The following is a 14,202-nucleotide window of genomic DNA, read 5'->3' as shown; positions in this document are numbered from 1 at the left end:
TCAGGAGAAGGGGAAAACAGAGATACGGGACATCTTGTGCTACTGTGTGATAAAAGGAAGGTGGAATCCAATTACTTCATTGCAATGGATAAACCCTATTCTAGTGATAATTAATCCCCAAACTTCAGACAATATAAAGCCTTTATTCCTACTCCAGTTCATATAATACATTCTCGTTACCTACTGCGATAACTGTTGAGAAAGAGACTTTCGTCGAGCTTTTTTTATCTTTGACATTGATTATTCTCCAGAGGCTGTCACACTTGTGTCAATATTTAGCAATCCCCGCCAGTAATCCAGCTCCATCGCTTTTTATTAACACATCATCCAGCTCTAAAGCTGGAAATTTTGGGATAATTTTAGAGCTCTGAATCAAGAACAATGGGTCTTTCTGGGATCCTGGTGAAATGTCGGAATAATCCAAGTGGTCTCTAGGGTCTGAATATAAATCTCAGTGGATAAATGAAATATTTACGGATATTTGTTAATTGCACCATTTTTTTTTAAATTTTGATTTCAATCCAAGCAATGTTATTTGCCATTCTTCTTTGTAATTAATTCAACCACTAAAAAAAAGATCAAAATAAATTGTAACTTGCTGGAAAGGCCAAACCGAAATCCTCTAATGTACTTTAAAACAAAAATCCGTACAACAGATCGGTGGCGAAAACCTAGAAGGTGAAATTAAACCGATTAAATAAAGGAAACAAGAACTCTGAATTGCCTCTTTTCTTGGTGGTCTTTTGAATAACATGAACATACTTACAGGGAGATGTCATTACGGAGGCGATGATCGTGGGCAAGACTACAAGCCGCGGTTGAAAAGCTGAGACATAAACATGCCCGAAGAACAAGTGAACAATGCAGGTATGATTTGAATTAATAAATATTTTGGAAGGCAGTGGAGCAACACACTGGACTCTGAACAATACGGAACAGCAAGTGCGGATGTTATGAGTAAAGGGAGCACTTCATGGTTAGTTCAAGGTGCCGAACTGACGTTGTGGATTTCTCCATAAAATAAAACCACTTCTTCATTACTGCTTTATGAGACCCGGTGTTTATCTCTGAGCTTCCACCGATCGTTCAAGTGGCAGTTAGAGAAACTGATATACGACAAGTGAAATATTATGGTATTGGTGAAATACTCTCCATAAAACGATAAACTCCCGAGTGCTGATAAAGAGCGAGGAGTGAAGGTACGAAGGAGCTGGAAGCAGTAAACCTATTTTTATGAGTCCAACAGCGACTGTGTAGTGTGCAAGCGCAGTTTTACAATGACAATTAGATTTTTAAAGTTATCTATTTTAAAAAAATCATAGAAGGCACTGGCTGCTGAAGAGGTGTGTGTGTGTGTGTGTGTGTGTGTGTGTGTGTGTGTGTGTGTGTGTGTGTGTGTGTGTGTGTGTGTGTTTGGAGGGAGCACGCACGGCGGGACAGACAGATGGGGTTGTCCTCACACCTGTCCGGCTACCTGCCTTCTGACAGATAACGGCTCTGGTCAATCATAAACCAGATTCCGAGTAACTGGTCGAAGGCAGCTGAAACTTTGGTTTGGAGTGAACCGAATGCGCTCGCCCGGGACCATTTCCATTGTAAGTGGCGAATTTCTCTCCACCCACCTCTAAGTGACGACCAAGTGGCGGCCTCTACTTCCAGTTGGCAGCCACGATAAAGGTTCCTCTGTCTCATCGCCCTCTGTAGCTTTCCAGTGCACTGAATGTGCGCGATTATTATCCACGCCAAGACTGGAGCGAAGTGAAGCCATTTTCCAACCGCATTACCATTCAGACAAGGAAGCGAACGCACAGCAGTCTCGTTCTTGTAACACAGTCACTCCACAACTTTCATGCGTTAGGAGGGTTTGCTTTTTTTTATTTACTGAAGGCAAAGTGTCCTCTCTCTCTCTCTCTCTCTCTCTCTCTCTCTCTCTCATATTGTTGCATTGATATGGCCAGAAACAAGGTCGCAAGCATTTACGTACGAAAGAGCCTGTGTTGTGTTGTGTTGTTCTCCATTACAGACCTTTTCCCAACATCACTCAGAAGCAATAAAGTAAACGTTGCCTACGGAGTAATAAATTGGCTTTTGACCAAGGTGGCGCTAGGTCTTAGAGCTGCGAGGGAGATCAGACCAAGCAGAAAATAGTGAAAACTGCCTCTCCCACTTGGTTGAGAAACAACTAGAGTGAACTACTAATTGTTAGCTGCAACCAGGAAACCTTTAGTGACATTTTATGTGCGATCCTACATCCTTATCAAACTGCAGGCGATAGAGTCAGTATAATAAAAAATATAGAGCGTAACGCCCTCCCCCGCTCACACCACTACCTCCCCCAACTAACATTGGGTGCATTTTAAAGTAAAAGAAAACAAAGCAATCGGTTTCACAAAGCGATCGTTAATCTCCCTCGGTCTCCCATATCAGCGTATCCTGTGTACACCAGTGGGGTTTACATTCAAGTAACACATATGGCCAGTTGTGTGTCTTTGCTCCTTGGATACCGAGCGATTTATTTGATTCGGGGGAGGGCTGGGTTTGTCAGAGTTCGGGTCTATTAGTAGTGATGGAAATCCAAGAAAAAGTTTGGGGATTGACAGCTAAAGCAAGGCTTCCGGCTGTTCGGTTGGGGCTGTTTTTTTAAATTAGACGTCGTCAGTAAGCACAGAAAGTGAGAGTGAAGGAGAGTGGGCGAGGGAGACACCGAGGAGCGTTGATCTGAGACCTCGATTATTAATCAAAAACAGCCAACCTGCCTCCCACCTCCCCCCTCCCGCCCCCCCCCCCCCCACACACACACACATTCTGTCCCAGGGGTGAACAGAGTGCGTTCAACGCAGATCAGTTAGCTTCGAGGGGTGGGTGGGGAAAGGGAGAATCGGGGTGGGGAGGGGGTGGGGGGAGGTGGTTGAGATTGTGGTGGAGACGAGGCATGGGAAGGGAAGAGGGTAAAAGCGCTATCAAAAAGTAAAGTGTGTTTGCATTTATAGCCAATTTATTACCAATGAACATATGGTCTGTATTTTGTCTAACGTCATAATCGGGAAGAGCAAACAGCGGGCAATCTGAGAGTGTGGAGAGACACTGCCACTCGCCTACTGTGTAAACGCACTTGGACAATATTAAGAGTGGATCATTTTTTGTGAGTCCCTGGGTATATAAAGCGCATCAGTCTTATCTGTGCACGCACTCCTGACTTTCCATTTGGAGATACTTCAACGACATCCGAGCATTAAAAAAAACAACAAAACTGGCTGCATCAGTCACTCCTCTCCAGCTTTTGACAGGTGAGCACTTTCAGTCAGCACTTTTATTTTCTACTGGATTTGCATTTCCTCGGATTCGCGGCACTTGGCGAGTTGGGGCTACTGCCGTTTTCTCTGCTTTGAATCCGCAACTATAAATGTTGATGGATGAACTTCAAAGTGAATGCGGCACGGATTCAAATAGAAAATACTGTGGCTGGAATTAACGCCCTGCGTTACTGTTTTTGCTGCGGAACGGAGTACACTCAACGTTTCCTTGTAATTCTGCTGTTTTACCGATTGTGTTTGCTGCCGTGCATAGAAGCAGTTACAATTGGAAAATGTGCACACGCGTATGTCTACCACCTATTTCCATTACAGTCAAACATCCCGGCTGCCAGTGCACTTTAATAGTTAACTTGCATTGTGTAGTTTTATAACCTGGATATCCTGACTGCACGCGATAGTAGTTAACGCGTTACCAGGTCGAGCAAAGGTAAAACACGGTCACGTCACCCTGCTACAGACAACACAATCCCAACTTCAGCCCTTTCGGTTCACACAGTTTTAGGAACCCCCACCCCTCGCCCACACACACGTATATCGCTCCACCGCCTCTCTTCCCCCTTTCCCCACGAACTCAAGTCCCCAAATCCATTTCATTTCCTGCAATGTGCCCTGTAGTTCTTTATGCAAAGAAACGGATAGCTGATTGAGACATTCTGTACAGTCATTAAACACAGAGTAAATAGAAATCACCTGGATAAGGTGTGTCTGTCAGCGATGCCTAAACAGGAATCGACATTGGAAATATACGCACCTAACCTACAAATTCACAGCTCCGGTGAGTTCAGTGGATATTCGTGTGCACATGCAAATACACTTCAATTATTCAGCATTTGCGCCCTTAGAATGAAGCTCGCAATGTACCGAGAAGCTCCAACTTTCCGGCTAAATTTAGATCTGAATTTTGAAAGTGACGTGTGTTATATCTCAAGCAAAACCTAAAGAAATCATGCTGCCAGGATCCTTATTTTTTAAAAAAACGTTTTACCGTCACTGGTTGAAATCTGAGAATATTTATAAATACGCCCCATTAAACTGAGTTCAGACTATAAATTTGACACGGGGGGGGTGGGGGGGAGAGAAGACTTTCTGATAAAGAACCGTGATCGGATGATATGCCCCATATAACCTAAGCACATATAATTAATCACAATCAGGCCCGTTACTAAAATCATTGTCCCCTTTTCCTGTCTTTCGGTAAGCACATTGTTTTCTTTAAGAGTGAATCGAACCCGCTGTTGTGACAGTTCTCGATTATGTCAGTAGAGTTCGCCAGCGAATCAGGAGTACAACTCTTGCCTCAGTTGACGGGTGGTGTAACGGGCCACTGTTTCTAATTGTTCATCAGATTCGGCTCTAATTTGATGTCCACATTTTAACTGCAAACTTTGCATTTTTTTCAATCCGAGTCGTGTGTGCATATATAAGGAAAGAGAACGGTAATTAAGAAATTTCCCAAAGAAACTGAAGCCAAAAGCCATTGGCTTTTTTTTTATGGGAAGTGTGAAGTCTGACTGTAGAGACTTCGACGTTTTACCTCCCTGATAGCCTTTACATGCTTCTCAGAATTCAAGCTCTCCAATACTACCTGGACAGATCACGGATATTTTCCCCTAAGTTTCTTCATGCATTTATTCTAAGAATAACTATTTTTGTTTTAATGGGATGCACTTAATTTACAAATTCACAGCTCCACTAAGCTTAGAAGGTGTTCATGTGCACACGCAAATGCACTTTAATTACTCAGCATTTGCACTTTTAGAATGAAGCTCGCAATGTACCGAGAAGCGCGAACTTTCCGGCTAAATTTAAATCTGAATTTTGAAACAGATGTGTGTTATATCTTAAGCAAAACCTAAAGAAATCATGCTGCCAGGATCCTTATTGACTGGAATGTCGAGACCTTGCATAATGCACAAATGTAAGCATTTTGTGCTACATATATTCCACGGCTTGATTCAAGCTGACGATTTAACAGCACAGGCTTGCGTTTTCCAACCAACTATTGGTTCTTGTCCCCAAGGAACAGTCTTGGAAATAAGCACCAATTCGCGCTCCCACTCTCCATCAACAAGATTTCTTTTTAAAGAAAACATTAATTAAATGTCGCCGCGCATGGATTTAATTCTTTTTTTTCTTTTCAAGAAAGAAAAATTGATTGCAAATTAATCGTATTAAGGTAAAACGTTGCCGCTTTGGTTTAACGGGGGGGGGGGGGGGGGGGGGGATGTGGGAGATCTCCCCGTGGGGGAGAGGCAAATCCTGATGTGACATGTTTAATCATTAGAGAAAGTGAAAGAATAAAGCAAAAGCTTTCGCCTCTGAGGGAAAGAACTGTTTTATTTTCAAATGAAACATTAGCAAATGAGGCGCTAAAAATAAGCCCGGAGGCGTTATTTCAATCGGATTATAGAATGGTGCTCTGTGAGTCCTCTAGGTAATATCGAAATAGACTTCCCACAAAAACTCCATAAGAGATACCAGCGCTTCAGCGTTCCTCTTGAATAACCGAACGCTGATGCTAACTTCTTTTATCCATACTACGCAGTGATTTATTTTTTTCTTCCTTTTCTAACTGTTTAACCTTAGGGAAAATAAAACCTGCGACTTATTATTGACAAGTCTTGGGTTCAGGCGTGCAGAAAGCCTTCAGGAATCTTATGTAAATGACAATTCCAGCAGCACAAATATCACCTTAGGACATATTTCATTGCATTACCACATTGGGAGCTCTTTGATAACGGGTTTACAATCTTATACCGCAGAACAAGCAATTAACTATTTCTGAAGCATGGAACAATCAAATATAAATACTTACTATCGTCTTGGTTAAGATATTACCATAGATGGTTACTGCCATGTTTTATCCTTTTAGAACTCCCTTTCATTGTTTCTACCTGTAACAAATTGCAATTGTTGGAGGTGCAAGTACGTTATATTTAATTATTTTTACATGGTCCAGACCGATATTTAGGAATTAAAGCGGACATTTTGTCAGTTGCATTTCTTAACTCGTGTCGATGTCTCACTTAAACAGAAATTAACTTCAGAATCTGTGAGCGGATCCTGTTGTTCTTTATTAAGGTTACACGTTCTGCAGAGTTCAGAACCAGTGCGAAGCTGAGGTCATAATCGGTAAAAACGTTTTCTTCGAACGAATCAGGCCTCGGTCAGAATTGGCAACATTGCAAGCTTTCTCTTTGAACACCAAGAACAAAATTGTTTTTTTTCCTGCAGTCAATATTCTTATATAATTTACTGAGTATATTATCTGTAGTTTGTAAAATCCAGCATATTTTATGATCTGACAGGTGAATGAAAAACAAACGGTCAAAACAAGCTATTGTGTTTTAACTTTCTATTAGCCGCTCAAGGAATGACGAGGATATTCAGAAACCATAACTGATGGATTTCATTGTGTAATTTAATCATGATATCTTATATTAATTTTGTTGGTTAATTGATTTGGTCCCCAATATCTGTGGAAGGATGGGTTCGAACCCCTGACAGCTCTTCAGTTTTAATGCTGAATTATTTTATATTTGCCATTCCAATAGTAATTAATTTAAAGAATTTAATAATAAATGACGGGAACGTTCATAAGAATTTAATCCTCCCATCACTGAATCTCGCTCACATTCTCATAGAAGTATGTGGACAATCAATGGACAACGCTAATTCCCAACTGGAATTGTCACGTTCGCAGAGTTTTGGTTTTGTATGCACTCTTCATTTGTTTGTACTGTTATCATTGTCCCTTACCAGGCGGTTTAAGATAACCTTGAGTTTTGCAATCGAGGTGCCTTAAGATCAATTTTAGTTCATAAGTGTGTGAAAGTTGATCCTATTGCGCCTAAGACAAATGCGCCAAATTTAGTTGATAATATGGACCCACTTGCCACAATGACCCGAGTCATTTCTTCAAGACATTTAGTATCTGTTGCTGCCCTAAAGCCTAAACCAATGTGTATATTTCAGTGGTTGGGGTGGGGGGGGCAATTGATTGCCTCACCTCTCCACACATCAAATCAAATAACTTCAGAAGTTAGTTGTGCGGACGCCGGAGCGGAGCCCTCGTTTGGCTCCAGTGAAAAAGGCAGGGTTTTTAAGCTACCTGTGAAAGTAAACAGGTAAACACAACTGGAGGGCACTTGAGCTGAAGTAGGGCCACTTATCCCTGTGCACATTTACCTCTCCTTTTCAGACTCTTGTTAGATTGTTCAAATAACTCCTCGAACCTATCAGTCTCTTCAGCAGGGGATTAAGATTTTGTGTAAAGGTCACTTATCTCTTCTTGTTTTAGAACCCGCCCTAGAAAGAAAGACACAGCTCAAGTCCAACAGACAATGTGATGATCCTTCCTTCCCCACCGCTCCCTCGTCCATCCATGTACAAACAGTCTGATCCTCCACGCTATTTCTCCAGAGTTCGACAGTATTCATTTCCCACCTTTTAGAAAGAGCAAAACGTTATTTCTGTCAGAGCAAAATATGTACCGTGCATTACTATCAATGCGGCAGTAGCAGAAATTATGCAAAGAGAAACTATCCACTGAGCACCGATTAATTATGTTTCTGAGAAGAGTCATAAGCTAATTCAGAGAATAAAATGGGTCACCTGAAACACGCAGCGTTTAAAGCCAATGGCGTCTTCATATACAGATTCCAAACTTTTCTGTGTTCACTGCGGGAAGTTTGGAGGAGTCGACAGGCGTTGGACCCTGGGGAAAGTGCAGAAAACCATTTTCAGAACTCAAGCAATCAGACCAAAGAGGAACAAAACTTCAGCAATTGGACATGGTGTTTAGGGGAATGCTGGAAACAGTCGAGTTATCAGCATTTCACACTGTAAGAGAACGAACCTAACCAGAGGCCAAATGTGTTCACAACGTGTGGTTTTGAAAGGACTTTTTGTCATCTTTCGATGCATTCAGCCATGGTTAATCATTCAGGAACTATTTCCCCCACCCCTTTGAGGACATACTTATCAGGTGGCCTAAGTTAGGCGCTGGAACAGGTTTAGCCACAAAGTTGGTGTGATTCTCTATGGATTCAACAGAGCAAATAAAACACAATTGTGGATGTGTTTTGACTTTGCGATAACAGACAGCACATGGTGATGGGTTTGCCACAGCCTCTTCTTGTTAGGCGCGTTCACTTCTTCAACGTTGAAATAGCTGAAAGGTTCACCGTGGCTTATACTCCAGGCCGGTGAAACCTTCAGTCGTTTACAGTCATTGAAACGAGTACTCTTCCGTGAGAAATATTTACATAAATGCGGAAAAGTTCACGAAATATTTTGCTCGATTGAACAAATATGGTTAAAAGAAAGATAACGGGGAGTTTGTGACGTATATTGATATTTCAATGTTTTAGTCGGCAAAAGGTTTAATTGTCGCAATGACAATATTCAGGAAAATAGGAAGCAAGGAACCTTGTATTAACCTCCTTCCGTTTCTCACTGCTGGTGTCTTCCACGACCTCGGCAGGGATAATAGATTCAAACATTTCAAAATGTTCAATTTCGTTCTTTTTGTTAAGAAATTGTTTACCTGCAGACAGAATGCCCCGATAGTATGACAGTTCAGTTATATATTGTTGGTAACTCCAATCGTTCATGGCCAGCGAAAAAAAAATACCCACTGCAAATGAAATTTGCCAAATCCATCGTTACAATCCCCTTCCCCTCGACATTGTTTTAACGGGTGACTATGAACCTGATCTTTTGTTCTTATTAGGAGTGTTAATACTCGTGAACTGTAGTGCTCTATTTTTTTCATTCTAAGCACTTAACATTGACATAAATTTTCATATTTTAAAATACGGGGTGGGGGGGGGGGGGAGTCCCTCCCTATTGTCACCGACAAAAGGGAATGTATCACAGCAAATATCACAGCAAAGTACAGCAGCCGTCTCTAACTTGGACACAACTCCCCACCTCACCGCCCCCCCCCCCACCGGTGCTTTAAAGCCATACAAAGCACCGTCTGTGATCGAATCGATGCTGTAAATCGATTCCATGCATAGAGGAAAAGTGAGGGGGGCAGAGCGAGAGAGAGAGGGAGAGGGAGAGAGAGCGCGTTAACATGGAGTTGCCTTAATATTGTAGAAGGGTTCAGAAATGAATGAAGAGATAGTCCATTGAAAGCAGTTGAATGCCATGACAACTAGGAACAACCTCAGATTTATTCCAAACAGTTAGAACACATTGTACCAGGGCGTCAATCATCTATTATGTCGCGACTGAAATAAATGCAAAAACTGGCCTCGGACAAAGGCTTCCAACAGGAGCCGGACATTTGTCTACATTTCCCCCATTGTCCGCAGCTTAGCAATCGGTTTGTATTTGTGTTTGCCCGGGTCCGACCACCCAAGATGCGGTAAGGAGTTGGTAAAACCTGCGGTATTGTCACCCAAATCACATACTAGATGGGCGGCAGGGGGGGGGGGGGGGGGGGGGGAGAAAGAGAGGGGAGCGGGGGGGGGGAGATCAACTGATCAACAATAATAAATTGCTCTCCTGGTATCACTGCAGCTCTACGCGCCAATTGAATCTGGACTTCTAAGTGTGAGTTTGCTTTCAAAACAAATCCTCAAGCTCGCCAGTCTATCTGAATAAAAACTGTCCGAGAAAGTTGCGAGAAATCAAGACATGCTCAAATCATCTAAACCGTATTTCCTTCTTTTCAAGGACGAATTGCATATAGGGTGTGAATAGGACAGGTCTTCCATATTTCTATAACCCCATTAAACAAGTTCAACGGTAATCTAATCGAGACTTTGACAGAAACAAACGATTTTGTAGCGTGAATATATTTGGCGTTAAAGGCACCCACCAGTCAAATGGAAAATGATGAAGTGACAACATAAAGTTCTCCAATCTTGTGAATTCGAGCTGTGACCTAGCTATTCTTAAATTCGCCCCCCATTATCCAGATTACAACGCTGCAGCACACCCAGAATATACCTACAGTTTAAGTCAAAATTGCTGGAACCGGGGCCCTGTGAGCTGGAGCTGTCTGGCGCAAAGAAGAACACTATTTTCCGGTTTAGTGCCTGCAAATTTTTTTGGGGCCGCGCGGAAAAGCGAGGGATAAATGCAAAGCGCTTCTCAGAGCAATTTGTTAAATAGCATTTTCAAGTACGCAGAATATCAGGCTACTTGGAGGTCCTTTGTATGTAAATCGAGTCTAAACAAAAAAAAGAGCCCTCCCCATCTTTGTAATTAATTGACACGTTACACCACTCATCATGGGCTGAAGCGCCAATGGTGGAGAGTCAGATATCTCTACACCAATACCACCCCTCCCCACCAAGCGCACATACACACACATACACACACACACTCCTACAACCACCCCTACCGCCGCCTACACTCAGCTCCCGCACCCCACCCAACTCACAACATTTTCACATCGGCAAACATAGTCTATCACCCACTTGACTCCCAGGACCCGCCCACACGTGTTCAACCTTTTGGCACTTTTTTTAAATGCTCCCCCCCCCCCCTCCCTCTCTCACACACACATTGCAGGTTCATGTATTGTGACCAACCCTACAGGACCTGACCAGTATTACCAATGGCTCATTCGTTCGACATCACAGTGGGCGCGAAGTAAGATTCGAACAGAGCGAAGCTTTGATAATTTTACCGGCCTTACAGAATTATGCGTTCTGGTTTTTGTTTTGTTTAATGGCGAGAGGGGAGTCACACGCTAAGCATTTACACTAAATGGTGCGGTTCAACAGGAGCAGAGTCCGACCAGCGCTTAACCGACCCGCCTTCCCTTCGCGTTTTTGTGTCTGTGTGTATGAGAGTGTCTCTTTTTCTCAACAGCGGATTGAAAGGGGGGGAAAAAGCTGGTGCCGCAACTTTTCCTGCATAAATTTGGCCAGAATATGTCGCTGACCAACACAAAGACGGGCTTCTCAGTAAAGGACATCTTGGACCTCCCTGACACCAATGATGAGGACGGCTCGGCGGCCGAGGCGACGGAGGAAGACGGGGAGGCTTCGGAAACAGCCAAAACTTCAGGGTTTGCCCGGCAAAGTCCGCTGGAAACTGTACAGAGGCTTCCTCTGAAGAACCCCTTTTACGATAGCGCCGATAATCCGTACACCCGGTGGTTGGCTACAACTGAGAGCATCCAGTATTCCTGTAAGTGTTGCAAATATTTCATTTGGGAAAAAATATGACTTCCGACCTCTGAATATAATTCCAAATTATTAAAATATATACAGGCAAATAATATAAATATATATATGCACATGTCTTAATCTATAACTGTATAGTGTTTGTCATTGTCGAGTATGGGTTTCTTTTGCATCGTGCATGTGGACTAGCAATAAACCTCTATAAAGATTTCAATCAATCCCAAAGTTCACATAAAGCAAGAAATAATCTAGAATTAGAGGTTAGGTCATTGTGCGAAAAGTTTGGGAATCACGAGAGCTTTACGGGGTTATTTTAAGCACCAAACTCATATAGTTTGGAGAAATGCGTTCGATATTTGGCTTTTACTGTCGCAGAAAAGGATAATAGAAAAGTGGGCATTTTATCAATTAGTTCCTGTTCGTTTTTATTCCTCTTTTCTGTGCAGTGCACGGGATTTCAACTAACAGCTCCCAACAGCAGAACTCCTCGAGTAAATCTTCGGAGCCTTCCGCGGACGAGTCGCAGGATAACGCAACGGAAACGTCCAGCAACGGCAGCGAGTCGGGGAAGAAGAGGAAACGGAGGGTTCTGTTTTCCAAGGCTCAGACTTATGAACTAGAGAGGCGTTTCAGGCAACAGAGATACCTGTCTGCGCCCGAGAGGGAGCACCTCGCCAGCTTGATCAGACTCACGCCCACCCAGGTCAAGATCTGGTTCCAGAACCACAGGTATAAGATGAAGCGGGCCAGGGCCGAGAAAGGTATGGACGTGAACCCTCTCCCCTCACCGAGAAGAGTGGCCGTGCCAGTTCTAGTGAGGGACGGCAAGCCTTGTCACGCTAGTATGGTGACGAACGCTCTCAAAAGCCAGGACTTGGCCGCGGCCACCTTCCAGACCAGCATCGCCTTCCCAGCCTATACCACACAGTCCCTCCAACACATGCAGTATAACTCCCATTTCAGCTCTGCCAGTAATCCCCAGTATCACACACACCCGCTGGTGCAGAGTCAGCAATGGACTTGGTGAACCGTTGTATAAGACTGCTTGAGAACTGGGCAATATCTATATATATTAAATAATTATATAGTATATATGTATGTGTGTGCATGTGTGTGTGTATGTACATATATACATATATACCGGCACAACATACGTTTGGAACTGTGATTGAGCTGAGCTTTTTGTCGCCGTCTGTTTACAAACTATATATTGACTATAAAACCGGTTCTCGACGTGTTTAGAACTGCGAATTCAGCGCTCTTGTGACTTGTAAAGTATGTCTTTGTGTTGTAGGAATGTTTTCTCGTCACTTACATTTGTTGTATAAAAGACAAGCGAGTACAAAAAAAAACTTTTGAAATCATGGAGAAATTTTTATTTCACATTCCCATTTTTATATAAAACTTGAAATATTTATGGGCCTTTGTAATTGAAATGCGCGATGTTTAGTTGGGGTCCATTTTTGATGAGGGTCCGGGTGGGTTGGGGAAAGGGCTGTCTCGGTCATTACTGTTTGCCAGAATTGCCAGTCCTCAACTGAGGGCGTTTGTTGTATGCAAACATTTTCCGATGTAAAGGCTGGAAGATCCGATGGTTCCGAGAATAATGGTGTGAATAATGACAAAAAAAGCGCCTTGATGAGAGATTTTCCGAGTTTTTTATATTAAGAATTTTAATAAAATGTTGTGTCTCAAAATGGTATTGTATCCCTTGATCGTGTTAACTAGAGGCAAACGCTTTGTGACATTTGCCTGGATTATTTGTGGGTTGTAGTTGAGGCCGGGTTCCTTCATGATTAAAAGTTACCATTGCACAGCCTAAATCAAATGCTTTGTGCGTTTTCCAATGTTATTTTCTCCCCAAATAATGTCTGGCCTCAAAGTAAGTTAAATTTATTAAGTTTTTTTTTTCAAATCCACGAGCAAAACGCAGCGAGAGAAAAACAGAGAGATTAAATTCTCTTTAAAAATGAGGAATAGCAATATTTAGAAAGCAAAATTCAGCCGGATAAATGGGAAGGGTACCTTGATGTCTTGCCGCGTCTTAAAATAAACGCACTTAAAGTTCACTCAAAGTTAGAGTGCTTCTTCAGCTGAGGGGCTTTTGACAGTGTACAATCTCATTGACTTTCACGTTGATGATTTGCAAGGTCTAATCCAAGAATTTGTTCAATAACTTCTTAAATATGGTGGGGGGGGGGGTGTTCGTGGCAAGTAAATAGACAACTGGCTTTCAAAACCTCTCGCTTATTTGTTTATTTATTTTATTAGGAAGGTCAATGCTAACCGGCTTGTTCCAAAAATAAAACAAAAGCAACTCATTTACGAACGGGCTTCCCGGTTACTATGTAGTTCTGTAGGTATACTGATCCGAATGTGCCGTAAAGATTTTAATTTTCATCCTTTAAGGTAGTTTTGAAACAGTTCCGTCAGATCAGCAATGGGCATGCGATTTAGTTGATGCTATACCTCGCTTGCTTTCAGTCTTGGTTAACGCACCCCCTTACCCTGCCAGTTCCGTCAGCCTGAAAACGAACGTGAGCAAGTTGCAGGGTAAACACATTGCCGATCCGGTTGTATTAAAAGTCCACTGACAGAGCGGGATTCATAGACAGCAAACCTTGGGTAAATAAGAAAGATGGCAAAACTTGCAACAATTTATTTTGCAAGTTTGCGAAAGGCTTTTTGAAGAGTCCTTAGGGATGTGGCGGATCTAAGCACGCAAAACAAACTCGCCA

At 42.6% G+C, this 14,202-nt stretch overlaps 1 protein-coding gene across 1 annotated transcript; it reads left to right on the top strand.

The window, feature by feature from the left end:
• Positions 1-2,956: 2,956 nt before the first annotated feature.
• On the top strand, positions 2,957-12,907 carry LOC127568500 (homeobox protein Nkx-2.2a-like). The gene is made up of 3 exons (XM_052012328.1): positions 2,957-3,287; positions 11,148-11,468; positions 11,911-12,907. The coding sequence occupies exons 2-3, from the start codon at positions 11,210-11,212 to the stop codon at positions 12,489-12,491; spliced, it is 840 nt and encodes a 279-aa protein (XP_051868288.1). The 5' UTR covers positions 2,957-3,287; positions 11,148-11,209; the 3' UTR covers positions 12,492-12,907.
• Positions 12,908-14,202: the final 1,295 nt, after the last annotated feature.

This window comes from Pristis pectinata, chromosome 3 (genome assembly GCF_009764475.1).
Source record: "Pristis pectinata isolate sPriPec2 chromosome 3, sPriPec2.1.pri, whole genome shotgun sequence".
Lineage (NCBI taxonomy): Eukaryota > Metazoa > Chordata > Chondrichthyes > Rhinopristiformes > Pristidae > Pristis > Pristis pectinata.
Note: the sequence above shows the minus strand (reverse complement) of the source record. Positions and strands in the feature narration are given on the sequence as shown.

Bases quoted from the DNA above. Each gene is read 5' to 3' on its own strand.
- LOC127568500 (XM_052012328.1), top strand. From the start codon at position 11,210: ATGTCGCTGACCAACACAAAGACGGGCTTCTCAGTAAAGGACATCTTG. The intron at 11,469-11,910 runs GTAAGTGTTGCA...TTTTCTGTGCAG, and splicing joins TGAGAGCATCCAGTATTCCT to TGCACGGGATTTCAACTAAC.